Genomic DNA, 26,344 nt, shown 5'->3' with positions numbered 1-26,344 from the left:
CAAGGGCTATATCTGTTCCTGGTTCTACATTTTTTGAATGGACCATGCTTATTTAAGATTGTGATAAAACACTTTTAAAGAATAACCAGGCATCCTCTACTGACAGAGGTAAATATCCTTCCAGGATACCCGGGCCAGGTCGATTAGAAAGGCCTGCTCGCTCGCTGAAGTGTTTTAGGGAGCGTTTGACAGTTATGAGGGGTGGTCGTTTGACCGCAGACCCATTTCAGACGGAGGCAATGATAGCTGAGATCCTGGTTGAAGACAGAGGTGTATTTAGAGGGCAGGTTGGTTAGGATAATATCTATGATGGTGCCCATGTTTACGGATGTGGGTTCATTGATAATTTGTGTCAGATTGAGAGCATCAAGCGTAGATTGTAGGATGGCCGGGGTGTTAAGCATGTCCCAGTTTAGGTCACCTAACAGCACGATCTCTGAAGATAGATGGGGGGCAATCAATTCGCATATGGTGTCCAGGGCACAGCTGGGGGCAGAACGTGGTGTATAGCAAGTGGCAACAGTAAGACACTTGTTTCTGGAGAGGTGGATTTTTAAAAGTAGAAGCTCAAATTGTTTGGGCACAGACCTGGATAGTAAGACAGAACACTGCAGGCTATCCCTTAAAACTTCTTGTGACTCCCAAACCCGCATGCGGGAGCGTAATCATCGCCTGAAACTAATTAGCATAAGGCAGTGGACATAAATATCCCTAGTAAAATATTCCTATTCATGAAAATCACAAATGAAATATATTGAGACACAGGTCAGCCTTTTGTTAATCACCCTGTCATCTCAGATTTTCAAAATATGCTTTACAGCCAAAGCTAGACAAGCATTTGTGTAAGTTTATCGATAGCATAGCATTATGCCTTGCTAGCAGCAGGCAACCTTGTCACAAATCAGAAAAGCAATCAAATTAAATCGTTTACCTTTGATGAACTTCGGATGTTTTCACTCACGAGACTCCCAGGTAGATAGCCAAAGTCATTTTTATTTTATTGTAGGCGAAATCGCTCCGTTTGTTCTTCACGTTTGGCTGAGAAATCGCCTGTAAATTGCAGTCACGAAAACGGCGAAAAATATTCCAAATTAGCTCCATAATATCGACAGAAACATGGCAAATGTTGTTTATAATCAATCCTCAAGGTGTTTCTCTAATATCTATTTGATATATCCGTAGGGACAATTCGTTTTTCAGTAGGACCGATTGGAGTAATGGCTACCTCTGTATTTTACGCGAGAATCTCTCTCGGAGCCACAATGTGACCACTTACGCAATGTGGCCGCCTACTGCTGTTCTTCAACAGAATTGCGTACAACTACGTCAAAAGGCTGTAGACACCTTGGGGAATACGTTGACGGCACACTCACAGCTCAATTAGGGACTCATTGGAATGCAGCACTTTCAAAACCTGTGGCACTTCCGGATTGGATTTCTCAGGCTTACGCCTGCAACATCAGTTCTGTTATTCTCAGACAATATCTTTACAGTTTTGGAAACGTTAGTGTTTTCTATCCAAAGCTGTCAATTATATGCATATTCTAGCATCTTGTCCTGACAAAATATCCCTTTTTTTTTTCCCAAAAATGAAAATACTGCCCCTAGAGTCACTACAGGTTAAGTAGATTGCAACTTTGCCCCCTTGGTCAGTTCTATCTTGTCGGAAAATGTTATAGTTAGTCATGGAAATGTCAGGGTTTTTGGTGTCTTCCTAAGCCAGGTTTCAGACACAGGTAGGATATCCGGGTTGGCAGATTGCTTTATTCACTGCCCTAGCACAAACTTAGGTTGGAGGCTTCTAATGTTAACATGCATGAAACCAAGGCTTCTACGATTACAGAAGTCCACAAATGAGAGAATCTGGGGAATGGGAGTGGAGCTAGGCACTGCAGGGCCTTCATTAACTTCCACATTACCAGAGGAACAGAGGAGGAGTAGGATAAGGGTACGGCTAAAGGCTAAAAGAACGGGTCATCTAGTACATTCAGAACAGAGTAAAAGGAGCAGATTTCTGGGCACTTTAGAATTGATTCGAGGCATAATGTACAAACAAAGGTATGGTAGGATGTGAATACAGTGGGGGTGAACCTGTGCATAGAGTGACAATGAAAGAGATTGTCTCTAGAAATATAATTTAAACCAGGTGATGTCACAGCATGTGTGGGAAGTGGAACTAAAGTGTTAACTAAGGCGCATTGAGCAGGGCTAGAGGCTCTACAGTGAAATAAGGCATTAATTATTAACCAAAACAGCAATGGCCAAGGCATATTGACGTTAGTGAGAGGTGTGCGTAGCCGAGTGATCATAGGAGTCCAGTGAGTGGCTTCAGGCAGCTAGTGGGCCGGGGCTAGCAAGCTAGCAGAAGGGCCTTTGAGGAACGTCGCAACGGATAAAGTCTGTTGTGGCGCCCTCATGCTGTTACGTCGGCAGATGTATCATCAGGGCTCTGTGTGGTAAACCAGGCCAATTGGCGAAATAGGTATAGTGGCCTACTATGAAGTAACCATTTCAATAGAATGTCGCTGTGACAACTGTTGATAGACATAGCTGGTAAATTCGCTCTGGCTAGCTAGCAACATGTCAAAAGTCTCCACCATGCAAGTAACCATTTCAATAGCTTGTCAACAACTGTTGATAGACGCAGCTGGTAAATTCACTCTGGGTGTCTACACCGATTTTCAGAGCACTCTCGTCTGAGTGTGCCAGACTGCAGAATAACTGACAAATTTACAAACGCTCAACACCTGTTGAATATGGCCGGTGTCAGTTAATGTTGGCAAAAGTGTAAATTGTTGCCAGCAGCACAGTTGCAGTCACCAACACTCTGGACAACATAAAAACACCCTAACCAGCTCTGCTAGGGTGAGAAAAATGGTCAGTGAGCTGTTCTCTCATTTGTGTCTGGAAGTATCTAGCAAGTTAGCCAACGTTAGCTTGGGTGCTTGACTGTTGTTGTTAGAACAGCATCAACCCCCTCAGATAAACACTGAGATGGGTGGGGCTAAAGCTTAGAGGGTGTGAACAATGCTGAATGGGTGTAGACCAAAAGAGCTGTCCAGTAGGTACCAAAACAAAGTCAATTTTCTCAAAAGTGAGGTCACAAGTTGATAAACTTTCAAAGCAAAGTACTTTCCCCATTGTTCCTCAAATTCAGTATATAAACGATAAACTATTTTGTAGATCAAATGTTGCTACATTATACCAAAATAAGGCCTTGGGTCACATAGGCTTCCTGGGCCATATACAGCATTGCTCATTGAGTTCCCTGAATTCCTATTGGTCTTTGTAGTCATGGCAGATAATATTCTAATTTTTGGTGACTTTAATATTCACATGGAAAAGTGCACAGACCCACTCCAAAAGGCTTTCGGAGCCATAATCGATTCAGTGGGTTTTGTCCAACATGTCTCTGGACCTACTCACGGCCGCAGTCATACCCTGGACCTAGTTTGTCCCATGGAATAAATGTTGTGGATCTTAATGTTTTTCATGATAATCCTGGACTATCGGACCACCATTTTATTACGTTTGCCATCGCAACAAATAATCTGCTCAGACCCCAACCAAGGATCATCAGAAGTGGTGCTATAAATTCTCGGACAACCCAAAGATTCCTAGTTAACCACTTAACTGAGGAACTCAATTTAACCTTGCGCAATCCCCTAGATGCAGTCGCACCCCTAAAAACAAAAGTCATAAGAAACTAGCTCCCTGGTATACAGAAAATACCCGAGCTCAGAAGCAAGCTTCCAGAAAATTGAAACGGAAACTGTGCTACACCAAACTGGAAGACTTCCGACAAGCTTGGAAAGACAGTGCCGTGCAGTATCGAAGAGCCCTCACTGCTGCTCGATCATCCTATTTTTCCAACTTAATTGAGGAAAATAAGAAGAATCCACATTTTTTTTGATACTGTCACAAAACTAACTAAAAAGCAACATTCCCCAAGAGAGGATGGCTATCACTTCAGCAGTGATAAATTCATGAACTTCTTTGAGGAAAAGATCAAGATCATTAGAAAGCAAATTACAGACTCCTCTTTAAATCTGCTTATTCCTTTGAATACGCTATTCCTCAGTTGTCCTGAGTCTGCACAACTCTGCCAGGACCTAGGATCAAGGGAGACACAGGTTTTTTAGTACTATATCTCTTGACACATTGATGAAAATAATCATGGCCTCTAAACCATCAAGCTGCATACTGGACCCTATTCCAACTAAACTACTGAAAGAGCTGCTTCCCATGCTTGGCCCTCCTATGTTGAACATAATAGATAATAGATCTCTATCCACCGGATGTGTACCAAACTCACTAAAAGTGGCAGTAATAAAGCCTCTTGAAAATGCCAAACTTTGACCCAGAAAATAAAAAAACTATTGGCCTATATCGAATCTCCCATTCCTCTCAAACATTTTAGAAAAAGCTGCCGCACAGCAACTCACTGCTTTCCTGAAGACAAACAATGTATAAGAAACGCTTCAGTCTGGTTTAGACCCCATCATAGCAATGAGACTGCACTTGTGAAGGTGGTAAATTACCATTTAATGGTGTCAGACCGAGGCTCTGCATCTGTCCTAGTGCTCCTAGACCTTAGTGCTCCTTTTGATACCATCGATCACCACGTTCTTTTGGAGAGATTGGAAACCCAAATTGGTCTACATGGACAAGTTCTGGCCTGGTTTAGAACTTCTGTCGGAAAGATATCAGTTTGTCTTTGTTGTCCTCTGACAAATCAACTGCACAGTACATTTCAGTGTTCCTCAAGGTTCCGTTTTAGGACCACTATTGTTTTCACTCTATATTTGACCTCTTGGTGATGTCATTCGGAAACATAATGTTATTTTTCACTGCTATGCGGATGACACACAGCTGTATATTTCAACGAAACATGCGGATGACACACAGCTGTATATTTCAACGAAACATGGTGAAGCCCCAAAATTGCCCTCCCCGGAAGCCTGTTTCAGACATAAGGAAGTGGATGGCTGCAAATGTTCTACTTTTAAACTCGGACAAAACAAAAGATGCTTGTTCTAGGTCCCAAGAAACAAAGAGATCTTCTGTTGAATCTGACAATTAATCTTGTTGGTTGTACAGTCATATAAAAAAAACTGAAGGACCTCGGTGTTCCTCTGGACCTCGGTGTTCCTCTGGACCCTGATCTCTCTTTTGACGAACACATCAAGACTGTTTCAAGAACAGCTTTTTTCCATCTACGTAACACTGCACATGCTTTTGTCACTTCTAGGTTAGACTACTGCAATGCTCTAGTTTCCGGCTACCCGATTAAAGCACTAAACAATCTTCAGTTAGTGATATACACGGCTGCTAGAATCTAGACTAGAACCCCAAAATTGTATCATATTATTCCAGTGCTAGCCTCTCTACACTGGCTTCCTGTTAAGGCAAGAGCTGAACTCAAGGTTATACTTATAACCTACAAAACATTATATGGGCTCGCTCCTACCCATCTTTCTGATTTGGTCCTGACCTACATACCTACATATACACTACTGTCACAAGATGCAGGCCTCCTTACTGTTTCTAGAATTTCTAAGCAAAGAGCTGGAGGCAGGACTTTCTCCTATAGAGCTCAATTTTTATGCAATGGTCTGCCTACCCATGTGAGAGACGCAGACTTGGTCTCAACCTTTAAGGTCCTGGAGTGGCCTAGCCAGTCTCCAGACCTTAATTCCATAGAAAATCTGTGGAGGGAGCTGAAGGTTCGAATTGCCAAACGTCAGCCTCGAAACCCTGCAAAGAGGAGTGGGACAAAATCCCTCCTGAGATGTGTGCAAACCTGGTGGCTAACTACAAGAAACGTCTCACCTCAGTGATTGACAACAAGGGTTTTTCCACCAAGTACTAAGTCATGTTCTGTAGAGGGGTCAAATACTTATTTCACTCATTAAAAGGCAAATCTATTTATATAATTTTTTACATGCATTTTTTTGGATCTCTCACTGTTCAAATAAACTTACCATTAAAATCATAGATTGATCATTTCTTTGTCAGTGGGCAAACATACAAAATCAGCAGGGGATCAAATACTTTCCCCACTCACTGTACGCACACACATCCTCACCTGCAGCACGGCGCTCTGGTCAAAGTTATATGCGCTGGGTCGTCCCTCCAAAGTAGAGAAGGCCACGTTTCCCCCGGTCAAAGGGGAGATGTCACTGAACTCGTCTGTGCACAATGCCATCCTCTCGTCGTCACCCGGGCGGATATATCCCTTGGCGTTCTTCCCGTAGGTCTTGCTACAGGAGGCGCTGTAGTACTGGTAGGGCACCCATGGTCCATCCTGATTTGTCCGCTTGTAGATGGCAAAGCTCTCTGGTCGGCTGGTGTAGAACTTGAGCCGCACGTAGGTGATCTCAAAGGCCTTACCTGTGGAGATACAGAAGTTAGTATACTACAGTGTGAAGTGATGCAGGAATTAGTATGTAAATACAAATGCATTTCAGCAGCAAACTTTGTCCCCCTCCATTTCTCCCCACAGAAACCGACTTGGTCTAATTGTTTGCGACACACATTGCTTGCCAATGATGCTATCGTTAGTTCAATCAAATATTACATTTTATAACATGTAAAAGGACAAATGCATGAGTCTGTTTATCACTATGATTTATGTAGAAATGAAAGTTTCTTATTCTACTCTCCACCGCTGTAAACATTGCACTTGCCTTTCAGTTCAAGATTTTAGGCACAGGTTATGCACCTCTCGTTATTTGGTTTCTCCCATTTTGGGAGTGTTTTTGATGTTTATTAGAAATGTTCATATTTATTCTAATGAAGTATTTTTTTCAGTAACGTGTGAACTATTGGCCATTAGAATTTAATGTGCGCAATGGCAGGCCAATTGCCTCCAAGCTCATCATTAAGCTTGAGGCCCTGGGTCTTAACCACGCCCTGTGCAATTGGGTTCTTGACTTCCTGACGGGCCACCCCCCAGATGGGGAAGGTAGGAAACAACATCTCCACTTCGTTGATCCTCAACACTGGGGCCTCACAAGGGTGCGTGCTCAGTTTGCAAACACCACAACAGTAGTAGGCTTGATTACCAATGACGACGAGACAGCCTAAAAAGGAGGTGAGGGCCCTTGGAATGTGGTGTCAGGAAAATAACCTCTCACTCAACGTCTACAAAACAAAGGAGATTATCGTAGACCTCAGGAAACAGCAGAGGGAGCACCCCCCCTATCCACATCGACGGGACAGTAGTGGAGAAAGGAAAGGTAAGTTCCTCGGCATACACATCACAGACAAACTGAAATGGTCCACCCACACAGACTGTGTGATGAAGGCACACCAGTGCCTATTCAACCTCAGGAGGCTGAAGAAATGTGGCTTGTCACCTAAAACCTTCAAACTTTTACAGACACACAATTGAGAGCATCCTGTCGGGCTGTATCGCCGCCTGGTATGACAACTGCACCTCCCACAACTGCAAGGCTCTCCAGAGGGTGAACAACGCAGCCCCAGGGGGGAAACTACCTGCCCTCCAGGACACCTACATCACCCAATGTCACAGGAGGGCCAAAAAGATCATCAAGGACAACAACCATCCGAGCCACTGCCTGTTCACCCCGCTACCATCCAGAAGGTGAGGTTAGTACAGGTGCATCAAAGCAGGGACTGAGAGACTGAAAAACAGCGTCTATCTCAAGGCCATCAGACTGTTAAACAGACATCCCTAACACAGAGGCTGCTGCCTAAATAGAGACTTGAAATCACTGGCCACGTTAATAAATGGATCACTAGTCACTTTAATAATGGCACTCTAATAATGTTTATATATCTTGCATTACTCATCCCATATGAATATATTGTATTTTATACCATCTATTGCATCTTGCCTATGCCGCTCTGTCATCGCTCATCCATATATATATGTATGGATATATATGTATATATTCTTATTCCAACCCTTTCCTCCAGATTTGTGTGTATTAGGTAGTTGTGGAATTGTTAGATTACATGTTAGATATTGCTGCACTGTCAGAACTAAACTCAGCAAAAAAAGAAATGTCCCTTTTTCAGGACCATGTCTTTCAAAGATAATTCGGAAAAGTCCAAATAACTTCACAGATCTTCATTGTAAAGGGTTTAAACCCTCCCGTCGTCCTCGTATTGTGCCTACATCCCGTGTCACCCTGTCCCGTCTTGGCTAAATGCCCGATGGGCACAACTGTGACAGTATGCGTGTGAACAGCCTTTGCAGATGTATTTCCTACACCTGCAGCACACCATGTGTCTTGGAGTCCTTCTTTGGTGGGCAGAGCTGACACCTCTTCCCCTTACTTGCCGCTGGGGCAGCGAGCGGGGCGGAGGCCGGGCACCTCAGGTTGTTGATCACGAGCTGCCGTAGCACGGGCTCCTCAGGTTGTTGATCACGAGCCGCCGTAGCACTCTGACGCCGCTTCCGTGCGGGGGAGATGCTGCCTTCTTTGGATCAATGGCTAAACAAGTGCCTTTCCCAGCTGCTCCATGAACACCCTCTTGTTCCGCTTCCCAGGCATCCAGTCAGGCTTGATGTCTCGCCATATGACAAAGGCGTTGTAGGACACGTTGAGGATGTTGTGGAAGATGACCAGGGGCCAGTCATCCGTCTGCACCTCGAGTACTTGTGAAAGACCTTGAGCGGCAGGGTAGCACGGAACACGGTCCTGCTGCTCTCCGCGTCCCACAGGCTGGCCGAAGCCTCGCCTCAGGACCCCACTAGGATCAGCAGCCCTACGTAGGCGCGCAGGTCCGTGGCGTCCATGGCTCGCCAGCAGTCACCATATTTTTTCACCCCCTGCAGATTGGTCATGTCCACAATTATCCTTTCTATTGCCAGCGTGAAGAACAGGTGGAAGGTGGGCACGCGACACGACAAAGGCTGTGGGGCTCGGCGTCAAGGCCGGCTCAGCGTAGCAGATCACACGGGGCCCTGTCGCAGCGGCAGTAGGCCACGGGGGACCAAATTGATTTGGCCTTTTTTTGACAGCAACGTCTCCCTTTCGGCTTGGGTGGAGGCCATCTCTTCCTCCGGGTCTTCCTCCGAAGAGAGCGACACGTCGCCGGCCTCCTCCTCGTGCTGGTATTCCTCCCCGTCTTGGTCTTCCGAAACCTCTTCCTCCTCCTCGGAATCAGAGTAGTCTTCTTGATCGACGCTGGAGAAGATCTGTTCTAGGACCTGCGCCGCGGTGAAATGCGCAGCCATGTGCGTTGCTGACAATATTAGTATCGTCTCTACGGCCAGCTTACAAGGGAGACTAGGTGAATCAACGAGGCATGCGTTCGCCCCTGTCCCACTGGGAGTGTGTAGCCGTGTGCCACTGGCAGTGTGGCTGCCCTCTTGCACACCGCATGTCCGGGCGTGTGCCGTGCCTGCTGTTCACCCACCGCTGATGCACCATGCACTGGCTGGCTTGCTCTCCTGCACAAAAGCAGGGCCTGGGTCACTGCCACACACACAACAACATACACCTTACCCCAGGACGGAGGGGCCTGGGTCAGCCCAGGGCCTGGGTCACTCTGACCCCAGGACGGAGGGGGAGCCCCGCCTCACACAGTAGACACAATAACATACACCTCGCTAGTGGCTGGCTGGGTCACTGACCCCGAGCACAGAGGGGAAGCCCTCGAACACAACCTCGCCACTCACAGTAGACACAATAACATACACCTTGCTAGTGTTGGCTGGCTGTCTGCGTCACTCTGACCCCGAGCACAGAGGGGAACACTCCAAACGCAGGGCTTGGGTCACTCTGACCCGAGGACAACGGGAGGGATTTATTAAACACCGTTTCCCATTCTTGTTCAATGAACCATGAACAATTAATGAACGGTCGTTAAGACACTACAGCTTACAGACGGTAGGCAATTAAGGTCACAGTTATGAAAACTTAAGACACTAAAGAGGCCTTTCTACATACTCTGAAAAACACTAAAAGAAAGACGTCCAGGGTCCCTGCTCATCTGTGTGAACGTCCTTAGGCATGCTGCAAGGAGGCATGAGGACTGCAGATGTGGCCAGGGCAATACATTGCAATGTCCGTACTGTGAGACGCCTAAGACATCGCTACAGGGAGACAGGACAGACAGCTGATCGTCCTCGCAGTGGCAGACCATGTGTAAAAACACATGCACAGGATCGGTACATCCGAATATCACACCTGCAGGACAGGTACAGGATGGCAATAACAACTGCCCAAGTTACACCAGGAATGCACAATCTGTCAACTCTCACACAGTCCACTATAGGCAGAGAGAGGCTGGACTGAGGGCTTGTAGGCCTGTTGTAAGGCAGGTCCTCACCAGACATCACAGGCAACAACGTCACCTATGGGCACAAACCCACCGTCGCTAGACCAGACAGGACTGGCAAGACGTGCTCTTCACTGACGAGTCACCATTTTGTTTCTCCAGGGGTGATGGTCGGATTCGCGTTTATCATAGAAGGAATGAGCATTACACCGAGGCCTGTATACTGGAGCCAGATCGATTTGGAGGTGGAGGGTCTGTCATGGTCTGGGGCGGTGTGTCCCAGCATCATCGGACTGAGCTTGTCATTGCAGGTGATCTCAAAGCTGTGCGTTACAGGGAAGACATCGTCCTCCCTCATGTGGTACCCTATATGAAAAACAATTCTAATTTAGAATGCTAAATCACATTGTTATCTTTTCACAAATGGTTTCATATTTAACCATATAAGTTTTACAACATTTAGATGTAAATCGGGAAACTCGGACTTCTCTACTTTGAGTTACAGTTATCTTGTTATACCATCCAGAATGACATCACAAAATGCTAAATGATGTGACATGATTGTTTCAATCTTCACGAACCTTTTCCCACATTCTTTATGTTAGAAATATTGTTATAATGTCCAATCTTTAGATGTTAAAGTTTTGGCAAGTCTCTGTTGTAACACTCACATTCCATTCTCAATACTGCAAAGGCAAGGGAGAGGGAGAGAAAGTTATGTAATAAAACCGCCACAACGTCCACCCTTCCTCTCTGGTGGGAGCGAGGGGGGGTGGCTATCTTTGAACCTCACCCAGGAGTGAGTGTCATGACAGAAGCAACATGTGATAACATAAAACACCACGTGAACACATGTGAAAACAATCTCAGGATATAAATGTGACAACCTGGGGAGGAACAATTTCACTATGTGGTACCATGACACTACACATGACAACATTTGAGTGCACGTGAAAACCCAGGTGTCAAATGTAATTCTGAATGTTTTACACTGAAAGGAATAATTGACATTGATGGAAAAAGTACCCAATTGTCATACTTGTGTAAAAATACAGATACCTTAATAGAATGACTAAAGTAAAAGTCACCCAGGGATTGCCAGAGGCACACTCCAACACCCAGACATCATTTACAAAAACATGTGTTTTGTGAATCCACCAGATCATTGGCAGTAGGGATGACCAGGGGTGTTCCCTTGATAAGTGAGTGAATTGGACAATTTCGATGTCCTGCTAAGAATTTAAAAAGTAACTTAACTAAGTACTTTTGGTTGTCAGGGAAAATGTATGTAGTAAAAACTACACTATTTTCTTCAGGAATGTAGTAAAGTAAACATTGTCAAAAATATAAATAGTAAAGTACAGATACCCCAAAAACGACTTAAGTACTTTACACCACTGCCGTTCTTAGAACATTGTGTTCTAAGAACAAAATCCAACTGCCAACATGGCAATCTATTTTCCTATTTCTATAAAACAAAAGAGTATAAACATTTCCCAATACAAAGGCAGTTGTCTAAAGTAACGGTTTAAATTGCATTATATTCTGTAACACTGTTCCCAAACCATACCCTCATTTTATGAAATATATTATTTAAAAAAGGACACATTTGACAGTCTGTTGTAGACACGTACTGGTACTACAAAATTGCCAGTGCTAAACCTTAATTTGTTGCCTATACAACAGAAATGATCAACCGGAATGACATCTCTCACAGGTGGCCAAAAATAACCATCTGAAATCCCCAGCCCTACTAAGCCATGCCTCCAGTCTCTGATCTGACCCAGTGGATCATAGCTCAACTACCCAACTAAGTGACCTAAATGGCTGGGTTAAAAATAACCCAATGTGTGTTCTGTCCACTACAGTGTCATGACTCTCCTGGTCGAGGATCCAAGGCCTCAGATCAGCTTGGTAAATAGCTGACAACCACCAGACCCTCTTAGCCACAGAAGAGGGGAAGGGGGGGGTGGGACGGCTGACACCTTAACACAGTCTTAAATTTGAAGGCGGGAGGGGAATCTCCGGTGGTGGCAGTATCTTGCTGCGGGGATGTTTTTCATTGGCAGGGATTGGGAAACTGGTCCGAATTGATGGAATGGCATTAAATACAGGGAAATTCTTGAGGGAAACCTGTTTGTCTTCTAGGGATTTGAGACTGGGCCAGAGGTTCACCTTCCCGCAGGACAATGACCCTAAGCATACCGCTAAAGCAACACTCAACTGGTTTAAGGGGAAACATTTAAATGTCTTGGAATGGCCTAGTCAAAGCCCAGACCTCAATCCAATTGAGAATCTGTGGCATGACTTGAAGATTGCTGTACACTAGCGGAACCCATCCAACTTGAAGGAGCTGGAGCAGTTTTGCCTATAAGAATGGGCAAAAATCCTAGTGGTTAGATGTACCAAGCTTACAGAGACATACCCCAAGAGACTTGCAGCTCTAATTGCTGCAAAAGGTGGCTCTACAAAGTATTGACTTGAGCGTGCATAACTATTCACCCCCCTCAAGTTCTGTTTTTTTGTTTTATTTCTTGTTTGTTTAACAATACAAATATTTTGCATCTTCAAAGTGGTAGGCATGTTGTGTAAATCAAATGATACAATCCCCCCCCAAAAAATGTAATTCCAGGTTGTAAGGCAACAAAATAGGAAAAATGCCAAGGGGGTAAATACTTTCACAAGCCACTGTAAGAAGGATACTGTGACCTCTGCTGGACAACCAGAGCCTTACACCCAACGAGCATTGCCCATAGAAGGATGGATTGGTTTAAGAGAGATGACGGACAAAGACATTTACACGTAAACACATTACATTCCTTAACAGTCCACTAGGGACTTTTGTCTCATGTAAGTGTGTATTTGTTTTCTGTGTAATTATTTAGTTCGTTTGTAAATAAAAAATGAAATCATTTTTTGCAGCACTGAATAATCAGAAAAGGCTGGGATTCTTGCAGAATCAAGAAGTTAGTGACGGTCAATGAGAAGAATGAGACTGATATGGGTTTATGGTTAATAAGTGACTTATCCACACACACACACAGTTTAAGTCGGAAGTTTAGAAACACCTCAGCCAAATACATTTAAGCTCAGCTTTTCCCAATTCCTGACATTACATCCAAGTAAAAATACCCTGTCTTAGGTCAGTTAGGATCACCACTTTATTTTAAGAATGTGAAATGTCAGAATAATAGTAGAGAGAATGATTTATTTCAACTTGTATTTCTTTCATCACATTCCCAGTGGGTCAGAAGTTTACATAAACTCAATTAGTATTCGGTAGCATTGCCTTTAAATTGTTTAACTTGGGTCAAACTTTTTGGGTAGCCTTCCACAAGCTTTCCATAATACATTGGGTGAATTTTGGCCCATTCCTCCTGACAGAGCTGGTGTCAGGTTTGTAGGCCTCCATGCTTGTACACTCTTTTTCAATTCTGCACATTTTCAACACATTTTCTATAGGATTGAGGTCAGGGCTTTGTGATGGCCACTCCAATACCTTGAATTTGTCGTCCTTAAGCCATTTTGCCACAACTTTGGAAGTATGCTTGGGGTCATTGTCCATTTGGAAGACCTATTTGCGACCAAGCTTTAACTTCCTGACTGATTTCTTGAGATGTTGCTTCAAAATAGCCCCAATTTTTCTACCTCATGAAGCCATCTATTTTGTCAAGTGCACCAGTCCCTCCTGCAGCAAAGCACCCCCACAACATGATGCTGCCACCCACATGCTTCACGGTTGGGATGGTGTTCTTCGGCTTGCAAGCATCCACCTTTATCCTCCAAACATAACGATGGTCATTATGGCCAAACAGTTCCATTTTCGTTTCGTCAGACCAGAGGACATTTCTCCAAAAAGTATGATCTTTGTCCTCATGTGCAGTTGCAAACCATAGTCTGGCTTTTTTATGGCAGTTTTAGAGCAGTGTCTTCTTCCTTGCTGAGCGGCATTTCAGGTTATGTTGATATAGGACTCGTTTTACTGTGGAGATAGATACTTTTGTACCTGTTTCCTCCAGCATCTTCACAAGGTCCTTTGCTGTTGTCCTGGGATTGAGTTGCACTTTTCACACCAAAGTATGTTCATCTCTAGGAGACAGAAAGTGTCACCTTCCTGAGCAGTATGACAGCTACGTGGTCCCATGGTGTTTATACTTGTGTACTATTGTTTGTACAGATGAACGTGGTACCTTCAGGCATTTGGAAATCGCTCCCAAGGATGAACCAGACTTGGAGGTCTACAATTTCTTTCTGGGGTCTTGGCTGATTCCTTTTGATTTCCCCATGATGTCAAGCAAAGAGGCACCGAGTTTGATTGTATTTCAAGGCCTGCCTTCACAGGTACACTTCCAATTGACTCCAATGAAGTCAATTAGTCTATCAGAAGCTTCTAAAGCCATGACATCATTTCTGGAATTTTACAAGCTTTTTAAAAGCACAGTCAACTAAGTGTATGTAAAACTCTGACCCACTGGAATTGTGATACAGTGAATGATCAATTAAATAATCTTTCTGTAAACAATTGTTGGAATAATTATTTGTGTCACGCACAAAGTAGATGTCCTAACCGACTTGCCAAAACTATAGTATGTTAACAAGAAATGTGTGGAGTGGATGAAAAATGAGTTTTAATGACTCCAACCTAAGTGTATGTAAACTTCTGACTTCAACTGTGTGTGTGTGTGTATATATATATATATATATATATATATATAAAACACATATTTTATTTTATTTGGGAGATGGTCACTCTATAAACAACTTCTTCCGTGGTGCCCCAAATTCCTAATGAGTTAATTGTTACATGACTAATTTAATTGGGTAACAATTAAAACATAGTTGATTCAATAAACTACAGTCATCAGAATATTGCAAGTCACGTCACCAATGCTGGCTCGTTTTTAACCCAGCATTTTTTTTAGTTTGTAGGCTGTTGTAGGCTGTTGTAGGCTGTGAGACTAGTCTAGTAGCCTACCACTAAAATGAAAGAAAATGGTTGGAAAGGAAGGGCTGGAACAACATGAAACATCTCATCAGTTAAGAAAAAAAACTATGGGGGCCAGGTTTAATTACCATTGCTTGTAAAGAGATTAATATAATTCCTGCAGGTTAGGAATATACCTTTAATCTCTCATTTATTCCACTGGTATGGAACCAGATATGAACCAGGGATCAATTAAACATAAACTGTTGTCTTGAAAGCTACATTAATAATGTGTTCCGATTGAGGCAACTTAAGACTTTGGAAAGCAGACTGACAGTCATCATTGCAGAGCATGCATGTTTCCTGTGGAACTGATTTAGCAAAACCTCACATCTGAACGCCGGCATGATTTTCAGATAGGCAAGAAAGCAGACACCTCAACAGGGCCCTGATTAGTGGGTATGCTGAGCACACCACGGTGGGCCTCAAAGGTAAAACAACCATCCAGCCAACCAACCAATAAACAAACAATCACAACATCTGACACCTTTAAGGGTGGACTGTGCATGTGACAGAATTGAAGATGTCATTGATTTGTTGATGTACCTCTAGTGCCTTATTAACCATCTATCTGGCTTCATAGGAAGCGATTAAGGGATAAATGGATAGAAAAATGGAGAGAAAGAGGGCTAGAAGGAGAGAGTTGGGGAGAGATGGAACGAGAGAGTGCATGTGGGTGTGTGAGAGACAGAGAGGGGAGACATGAATAGAGAAAGAGATACAAATGACAAATGTGGGAAGGGAGGGGCGAGGGAGGGATGAATACACTTATCTCAGGGATTTTCTTATAAACTCATACACTCTTTATAAAAAGGAAGAGCCAAAGCTGAGAAAAATAGGCATCTAAATTAGCCCCGTCTGTCTGGCAGATCCCCAGCAAAGAAGAAATGTCCTCTGAATTTCTTATGTGGGGGCGTCAGAGGGATTTGGCAGGCTCTGCAAACTTCTAGCTATAATTGATGTTATAGTCTAATTGAGGCACTGGGGGTGAGCATACATTTTTTGTTGTTTTGTTTGAGTGGAGAGTAGTCTCACAAGCCGTGTTCAATTAAACCTTGAAAGCACTATATTTCTGCATTTTGCAGAATCTTCATGCTTGCATGGCCACTTGTGGATGATTCTGCTGCTGCATGGGCTGTCAACCATAAGGAGCATGCTGAGAATAAGTACGTGTTTCCGTCCTAAATATCTCTTGATAAGTGAACTGTAAAAATGTCTGATTATTGAACTGTATGTCGGTTATGTGTGTGAATCAGAGCACACATTATCTTGAGCATCAACCACCCTAATACATGCTTTCAAACAGCGCAGAGAATCCACAACGCTGGCTAGGAACACTAGCTTCCTTTGGTGTTTTTCTATACCACTCAGCGCAATACCGCCCTCGTCCACTCTTGGTGACCTAGTAGGCAACAACCAACCTGCACTCTTTAAATGGCCTTACATTAATGTAGTTTACAAAGGTTCAAATCAGTAAGGCTGGCCTGAACGCTAGCTTTAACTTTATCCAGTAAGCATAACTCACATAGAATAAGAAACTACAGGCATAGTGGGAATGTATACTGTACAAGCGTATCATAATCAGCATAGAATCTTGTTTGTTCTCCTTATATTTAGCTATGTGCGGAATGCCATTCACCTATTTACTTTTTAGCCTATGAGCACGGCACAATAACGCACATTCCTCACGCTTGCTGTTTATTAACCTATCATCACCTTTCTCTCTCTACCAATGGACGTAAATCTTGGGATGTAATTAGATTTCATGTTCGCTCACTTGCGTGTCACAGAAAAAGTTACCGACAACCTTCCACCTCTGCACAGTCACCAGCTATAATAACCTAAAGGCCCGTCATAAGACATCCTGTCTCCCAGCGGGGGAGTTTCGATGCCAGCAGTCCAGCAAACCTGTCATCAGCATCTGGAACCCGAGGATCATTCTCCAAAATATGTCATATTACATTCCGTATTTGTTGTTAATGCAGTTAAGCCTGTACTAAATAGATTGACATATTATTGGGCCTTTTGTATTGTTTGTTTAAAACAAATGTGTGAGTGTGCATGAGGCCTTAAGCATCTATCAGAGTCCAAAACGTGTATGCCTTGTTGGTTAGGAATTTGAGAGGTGCGTGATTGGGCTGTTCGTTGACTGCGAATGGTGATGTCAAAGCCGCATCAAAATGGTACGCCGGACCATTCCTTCTCTGCGTCTGTAGACTGTTAATTAGGCTTAAGTTGAAACCTTTTAGTAAAATACCCATCACCCTGATAGGAATATACAGCCTAATGACATCTGTCTACTCCTCTCTGCCAAAACATTAGCCATCTTCACAGTTAGACTTCCTCTCTTGGCTGTCCCAACTCAGCAACACCATCTTTCCCACAGCAGCACTCAAATAATTTAATTTACTCTCAGCATGAGGTGAGTTTAGTTCGGCTGGCACAGATAAAAAAAGAGAAAGAAAAGGAAGAGGAGAAAAAAATGTGTGGAAAGTCTGTGTCCCCTGTGATGATATTCAGTCTAATTGAGAAGGACATTAGTGTGTTTTTCTGTGTTACTGGTTGATGAGTCAGCTTTGTCAATCTTTCATCAAAAAGGCTTGCAAGAATTTTAATCTGTATTTCCAGTTGACCCATAGATCTCAATTATCTTTACACTGAATATCAAGTAATAATAAAATCATTTTTTTGTGTTCAATGTTCATTCTGTGCTCTCAGATAAGTGAACACAGCAACAGAGAACCACTTGAACTGAGTAGCTGAATCAAAATGACTGTGTTGAATAGGTTTTACCTTGGACCCCTCTCCAGCCCAGCCATCCGGTCATCACACAGCTATGTGTCCTGAGTGGCCCAGACCTAGACTAAACTACATCTCCACAGTAGACTCAATATTTACCAAGCTACTCTGGATATTTATAAGATTCTCTGTTCGCTTTGAAAGTTTGGGGACAGTTTAATTTTTTTGTAGATTATCATTACTAAACTTGACAGGGATAACATCAACGTGGTTGAAAAAGAAAGTGTTTGACACTTCTGCGATTCGTTTGCGATTCTGCCCTAGAAACACTTTAGCTTAATATATTTTTTTAGCATTGAAAGTATCTTGAAACCAGTTACATTTGTGAATGTAAACAGTAGTAGTTTGTTCATAGTTGTTTGTATATAGACAGCTGTATATGTACAGTACACTAAAGAAAAAAAATCCTGTAGTTTGACAGTAAATTACAGTATCCAGTATGTTACTGTAAATGTACAGATTTACAGGACCTTTACTATAACAAATTTACCGTGCATTACTGGAAGCACAGTAGTTAGTAAACTGTTGCAGTTTTATAGGCAAAGGTAGCTAGTGCCAAAGTCAAGCAGTATTTCTCTTACATGTATTTGATATAGGTATTTCCATACTTTTATTCATATCTAATATTTTGTATTTCACTGGCCCGGAACTTCTTATGGCTGGGGGGCAGTGTCGAGTAGCTTGAACAAGGTGCCCACAGTAAACTGCCTGCTACTCAGGCCCAGAAGCTAAGATATGCATGTTATTAGTAGATTTGGATAGAAAACACTCTGCAGTTTCTAAAACTGTTTGATTGATGTCTGAGTATAACAGAACTCACATGGCAGACAAAAGCCAGAGAAAAGAATCCAACCAGGAAGTGGGAAATATGAGGTTTGTAGTTTAACTCTTTGCCTATTGAATATAGTGTCTATGGGGTTCAATTGCACTTCCTAGGGCTTCCACTAGATGTCAGTCTTTAGAACCTTATTTGAGGCTTTTACTGTGAAGGAGGAGAGAATGAGAGCTGATTGAGTAAGAGGTTAGGCAGAGTGCCATGAGCTCAGTCTCACGTGCGCCTGTGAGAGTTAGCTGCGTTCCATTGCATTTCTAAAGACAAAGGAATTCTCCGGTTGAAACGAAGATTTGTTAAAAACATTCTAAAGATTGATTCTATACATCGTTTGACATGTTTCTACGAACTGAAACAGAACTTCATGACTTTTAGTCTGGCCTGCGTGTCGGGAATTTGGATTTGTTAACTAAACGCGAACAGAAAGGAGGTATTTGGATATAAATGGACTTTATTGAACAAAAACAAACATTTATTGTGGAACTGGGATTCCTGGGAGTGCATTCTGATGAAGATCAAAGGTAAGTGAATATTAATAATGCTATTTCTGACTTCTGTGGACTCCACAACATGACGGGTACCTGTATAGCTTCTTTTGTGTCTGAGCGCCGTACTCAGATTATTGCATGGTGTGCTTTTTCTGTAAAGCTTTTTTAAAATATGACACAGCAGTTGCATTAAGCAGAAGTTTATCTAATGTTCCATGCATAAAACTTGTATGTTTTATCAATGTTTATTATGAGTATTTCTGCAAATTGATGTGGCTCTCTGCAAAATCACCGGATGTTTTGGAAGCAAAACATTACTGAACGTAACGCGCCAATGTAAACTGAGATTTTTGGATATAAATATGAACTTTATCAAACAAAACATATGTATTGTGTAACATGAAGTCCTATGAGTGTCATCTGATGAAGACCAAAGTTTAGTGATTCACTCTCTATTTTTGCTATTTGTGACTCCTCTCTTTGGCTGGAAAAATGGCTGTTTTTCTGGGACCTAACATAATCACTTGGTGTGCTTTCGTCGTAAAGAATTTTTGAAATCAGACACTAGTGGGATTAACAACAATTTTATCTTTAAAATGGTGTAAAAATGTGTATGTTTGAGGAATTTTAATTATGAGATTTGTTTGAATTTGGCGCCCTGCACTTTCACTGGCTGTTGTCAAGTCGATCCCGTTAACGGGATCTCAGCCATAAGAAGTTTTAATGAGCCTATTTTTTGAGTTTAGCTAAAATATATGTATATCACATTTTTTTCTAATACAAATATATACTTGGAAGTTACAACATTCTCTGAAATGGTAACATACACTTTTTATTTGCTATGACTGTGGTATATTATTGTTAACCTTTGTTTAATACACTGACTGTAAGTCACTCTGGATAAGAGTGTCTTCTAAATTACCAAAATGTAAAACATTTAGCTGGCAAAGAACCCTGCTGGGTATTATTCTAAAGACCTACTACCCAAACAGGTTCAAATTTGGATCAAAATACAAATAGTTTGAGGGCGGAGCTCATTAGAATAATACCCAGCAGTATTCTTTCCAAATGCTAATTTAACTTTTTAGGGCTAGGGGGCAGTATTCGGAAATTCAGATGAATGACCTGCCCAAAGTAAACTGCCTGTTACTTAGGCCCAGAAGCTAGGATATGCATATGGTAGTATAGGATAGAAAACACACTGAAGTTTCTAAAACTGTTAAAATCATGTCTGAGTATAACAGAACTGCTATGGCAGGCAAAACCCCGATGAGAATCCATCTAGAATTGTATTTTGAGGTCACAGCCAATTCAAATGATTGTTTATGGTAGATTCAAAGGAATACCTCCCAGATTGCAGTTCCTATGGCTTCCACTAGACTTCAGCAGTCTTTAGAAAGGGTTTCAGGGTTGTTTTTTGAAAAATGACTTAGTAATTGTAGTTTTTCAAGGTCCTCTCATTTTGGACTGTAGTCTTCTGGTGTGTGGATGAGGGCTCGCACTTCGTTATTTATCTCCGGAATTGAACATACTACATTCCGTCTTAAATGTTATAGTTTCTTTACATATTAGGGTACCTGCGGATTGATTAGAAACATTGTTTGACTTGTTTGGATTAAGTTTATTGGTAACTTTTGGGATTCCTTTGTATGCACGTTGAACGAGTGGGTTACTGAATCAAACGCTCCAACTAAACTGACTTTTTTGGGATATAAAGAAGGACTTTATCGAACAAAACAACCATTTGTTGTGTAGCTGGGACCCTTGGGAGTGCAAACAGAGGAAGTTCTTCAAAAGGTAAGCGATTTATTTTGTCGCTATTTCTGACTTTTGTAACACCTCTGCTGGTTTGGAAAATGTTTAATGCTTTTGTGTGTGGGGCGCTGTCCTCAGATAATCGCATGGTATGCGTTCACCAAAACGTATTTTGAAATCTGACAACGCGGTTGGATTAACAAGAAATGAAGCTTTTAAACGATGTAAGACAATTGTATGTTCATGAATGTTTAATATTACGATATTTGTATTTTGAATTTCGCACTCTGCAATTTCACCGGATGTTATCGAGGTCGCTAGTGCCCCCCACCTATCCCAAAGAAGTGAATTCATATTTTGGTCATTTAGCAGACACTGTTGTCACTGCATTCATCGAAGGTTTATAAAAAAACACATCACAGTCATAGCAAGTAAAATGTTTCCGTAACCGTTACTGGGACTGTTATAGTTAAATATCCTGCATTTGTAATGAAATACCTTTTGGATGCATTTTTGCCCATCTCTGGCAAGTGCAAAGTATGTTACTGTAATATAAACATGAACTTATCACCAGCTTCCTGTAAGTCACTGTAAAATGCAGCTAAATGATGAAGTTAAACACTGAAGTTAGCCTATACTGTAAGAAAAATAAATGCTACTGTAATCATTTTGGCATTACACAATACTTTACTGTAATTACATGGTATTAGTGCAAGCTCGTTGGTTGCTAGGTATTTGTACATTACAGCATCTTTATTCATATTTGGTGTTTTATATCACTTGCGACTCCAAAGGCCTAAACAAAGGCTTCCAAACTGGCCCGTGATTACAGGGCAAAACCGATTAAAAGGACACGGCTTAATGTTGAACCATTGGAGGTTTAAGACCCACTGTCACTATGATCTGTACCCAATAAACATTACGTTGTTACAACACTACTGCCACATCAGTTCAATTGGTACAGCATTCTCAATAAAGGGTGCAACAATTACACTGAGTGTACAAAACATTAGGAACAGCTGCTCTTTCCATGACATACACTGACCAAGTGACTCCAGATGAAAACTATGATCCCTTATTGATGTCACTTGTTAAATCCAATTCAATCCGTTTAGATGAAGGGGAAGAGATTGGTTAAATAAAGATTTGTAATACAAGTGAGACATGGATTGTGTATGTGTGCCATTCAGAGGGTGAGTGGGCAACACAAAAAAATGTAATTGCCTTTGAACAGTAACTGCCAAGCGCACCGGTTTGAGTGTCACTCACTGCAACACTGCTGATGTTTCATCCTCAACAGTTTCCCGTGTTTGTTACATATGGTTCACCACCTGAAGGACATTCAGCCAACTTGACATAACTGTGGGAAGGCTGGGAGTCAACATGGGCCCACATCCCTGCGGAACATTTTGACACCTTGTAGAGTCCATGCCCCACCGAATTGAGGCTGATCGGAGGGCAAAAAGGGTTGCAACTAAATATTAGGAATGTGTTCCTAATGTTTTGTACATTCAGTATATAGCAAGGCAAGTCTCAAAATATGTTAATGAGCAAACAATTCTTTCCCCTCACAAAATGTTTCCACAATGCACTATTCACAGAATGCTGTAATAAATATACGCAATTACGTAAGGGATAATCAATGAGGGGCTATGACGTGGAAGCTGTGTTGACCTTCCACGAGGTTGCATTTTTTTCAAGAGAATGGATAAAGAGTTGCCCAAGTTGCTTATTCGTTTCATACCATGGCTATGATTTAACAGATTTAACACTAGAAATGTGTTCAACATCCACTGAAGTAGTTTGCAAGTTTACTAGATAGCTACAGTAGTTGCTCTGGTAACCAAGCAGAATTGCTAGTTTAGCTAACCAAACCGTCAGTACTAGCTTGCCATTGTGATAATCAAATTCAACAATGCCAATTGGTTACACAGACTTTTGGCCTCCCATCCTTTTCTAACCATCTCTCGCCGGCTTTGTTTTCGTGTTACCTGATGAAATTGCTGTACACTAGGATCTTGTTTCCATCTAATGCACATTGAAATGTCATAAATCAACACTGCAGAGCTCTCCCTGTCCACTGCAGTGCCTTGATTGTATTACTGTTGATGACATCTGGTGTCTGGAAATGTATATGTACACCCTGGCCCATCTACTGTTGCTAGCCCCAATTCTGACTTATGCGGATTTCTGCTCTCGTAAAAGCCTGGGTTTTCTGCACGTTAACACAAGAAGCTTATTACCTAAAATGGATCAATTGAGTGTGGATTCACAGCTCCAATCCAGATGTGTTGGTCATTACTGAGACATGGTTAAGAAAGACTGTTTGGAATACTGTTAACTTTTCTGGTTATAACCTTTTTCGTCAAAAAAGATCTTCCTAAGATAGGGGAGTGGTAATCATTACCAAGGATCGCCTTCAATGCTAAGATGTCTCAAACCAAGTCTGTCCCCAAACAATTTGTTTTTCTGGTTTTAAGCATTCAACTTTCAAATAGCTCTTTGTCGACTGTTGCTGAGTGTTATCATCCTCCATCAGCCCCAGCCTGTAACTTACCTGCCCTAACGTCTCTCCTGGCCCCTTACAAAGTCTGAATTTGTCCTGCTAGGTGACCTAAACTGGGACATGCTTAAACCTGTTCAGGATAGGGGGCAGTATTTCCCCTTTGGATGAATTGCGTGCCCATAGTAAACTGCATCAAAATCTGTCCTAAATTGCTAATATATGCATATTATTATTATTATTATTATTATTATTATTATTATTGGATAGAAAACACTCTGAAGCTTCTAAAACCGTTTGAATTATGTCTGAGTATAACAGAACTCACAGGGCAGGCAATCTTCCAAACTAGTTTTGGAATTCTGAAAGTTGGGGCAACTTTGACGTCATCGCCCCCTCCCTTCCCAACAAGTTATGGATCTGGACTTCCTATGTCTTCCACTAGATGTCCTCATTCAGTAGAAAGTGCAATGGAGCATTTGCTGTGAACTTTGAACTAATGGGAAGGAATTTACTACAGTGTCGCAAAATATTCATGTGCTTGAAAGCGCATATGCGTTTGGAGTGCTTCCTCTGTTCCAATCAGCCCGAGATGAACTAGGATTGTCCGGTTGGAATGCCATTCGTTTATAACATCCTGAAGATTGATTCTGCACTTAGTTTGACCAGTTTCGTCGACCTGTAATATGTAATTTGGAAGTTGATGCAAAATTATCCTGGACCAGAAGTAATTTTTTGGGCATTTGAGCTGAAAGTGGTAGCAAATGATGCTACATGGACACTGGAATTGAACATTATGAAACAAAACGATTTATTGTTTAACTAGGACTCCTTCCACTATATTCTGATCGAAGACCAAAAGGTAAGGGAATATTTATGTTGTAATTTTGTATTTTTGTTGACTCCAACATAGCGGAGAAATATTGTTACGTCTGAGCGCCGTCTCAGATTATTGCAATGTTAGGCTTTTTCCGTAACGTAAAAAAAAAAAAAATGTGACACAGCGGTTGCAGAACAGAATATGTAGAACATGTATCTTTAGTCAAAGTTTATGATGAGTATATCTGTTATCTGACATAGCTTTCTATAAGTTCTCCAGACATTTTGGAGAATTTTCTGAACTTGGCGTCAATGTAAACCGAGATTTATGGATATAAAATGCATATTATCGAACAAAACAAATGTACTGTGTAACATGTCATATGACTGTCATCTGATGAAGATTTTCAAGAGGTTAGTTAATGATTTTTTTTAAATCCTGCTTTTGTATCTTTTTTTCTACAAAATGGCTGCGTTTTTTTCCTTTGTTTTGGTGGTGGTCTAACATAAATATATGCTATGTTTTTGCCGTAAAACATTTTAAAATCTGACACGCTGGGTAGATGAACAAGGTGTTTCTTTCATTTGAGGTATTGGACTTGTTAATGTGTGGAGGTTAAATATTTCTAAGAATATTTTTGCATTCCCTGCGCCACCGTTTCAGCTGAAAAGGGGGGTGGAGTTCCCCTAAGGGAATCCTCGCCTAAACTGGTTTTAAACCACCTGACCAAGTCCTAAAGCAGTGGTCACCAACCGGTCGATCGCCAATCTCCAAGGCATTTTTAGTTGATCGCCAAACATTTCTGTAAAAAACGATAAAGCCTTGTGTTCCTATTTTTGGGGGTGATAGTAGTTGCAGCCAATTCACCTGCCCTGTGCACCGGGTAGGCAAACTGTTGCCGTTTGGTGTGTCTGAAGGTACGGACTCTGCCTTCCCGGTGGGCCTGGAAAGGAAATCAAGTGCCTATGCCACTGCTGGCCAATCAGATTGCTCAGATGACCGAGTCTGCAGTAAACACAAAATTGATACTGAGATTTCAAAACATGTAAAACCATGACTAGAGAGATACTCAACGAATACAGCAAAGAGCTGCTGTTTTTATGAGTGCGTTCATGTTTAAGTTCTTACTAAGCACTGTCAACACTTTCTATTCAACACTTTTATAAGCCATGAAATGCACGTTCCTCCTATTTCCACTCAGCTCTACAACAAGCAGTGCAGCAGTAATGAATGAGTAGGAAAGTGTATCTATTGGCTTGCGTTATTATTAGCAGCTTTGGTCTTTTTTAATATCTAGGAATATTTCCCTTTCTCTGTTCATACGAGTAACATGAGTTTGTGCATGAGGCAGAAATAATGTGGTGCGACTCGAGTTTTGCCATCAGCTGGAAGACTGTGTCCCTTTTTGGTCAGTGTCAGTGGAGGAAAGGGAGAGGAGGGATGTGGAGAGACGACCCTCAGTCGATCAGATGAGATGCAGGCACCATCAGATGCAGGCACCATCAGCCCAGTAAAATAAAAAGCAAATTATTTAAATGTATGCTCACTCAGCTGTGCCTCAAAAGTAATACAACAATGGATCTATTACCAGCGTGATCATATAGCCTGCCTCAAATTTTGAAAAATAATTTTAAAAATGTCCCGAACATCTACGCAAATGGCAGGTAAATACAAGCAAAGCCAGGATGCGGTGATAATGTATTGGACGTATAGCTTACTGCACAAACCTCACTGCTACAGTACTGTTGCATAGGCTTACATTTCTTAATGTTTGGCCTGCAATCCCGTTAACGGGATGATATGACAACAGCCAGTGAAAGTGCAGGGTGCCAAATTCAAAACAAAAATCTCAATTATAATTCCTCAAACATACATGTATCTTATACCGTTTTAAAGGTAGTCTTGT

The 26,344-nt window shown here is 42.0% G+C and overlaps 1 protein-coding gene across 2 annotated transcripts in view; it reads right to left on the bottom strand.

Annotated features, from left to right (window-relative positions):
• The window catches only part of LOC112230880 (laminin, gamma 3), a 252,515-nt gene that overhangs the window by 201,897 nt on the left and 24,274 nt on the right, over window positions 1-26,344 (bottom strand). For both annotated transcript variants that reach the window (XM_024397226.2, XM_024397225.2), the window contains one exon: window positions 6,089-6,393. In XM_024397226.2, coding sequence (XP_024252994.1) covers window positions 6,089-6,393 — 305 coding nt within the window. The remainder of the gene's footprint in view (window positions 1-6,088; window positions 6,394-26,344) is intronic.

This window comes from Oncorhynchus tshawytscha, linkage group LG33, assembly GCF_018296145.1.
Source record: "Oncorhynchus tshawytscha isolate Ot180627B linkage group LG33, Otsh_v2.0, whole genome shotgun sequence".
Taxonomy (NCBI): Eukaryota; Metazoa; Chordata; class Actinopteri; order Salmoniformes; family Salmonidae; genus Oncorhynchus; species Oncorhynchus tshawytscha.
This window is presented reverse-complemented; position numbering and strand designations above follow the sequence as displayed.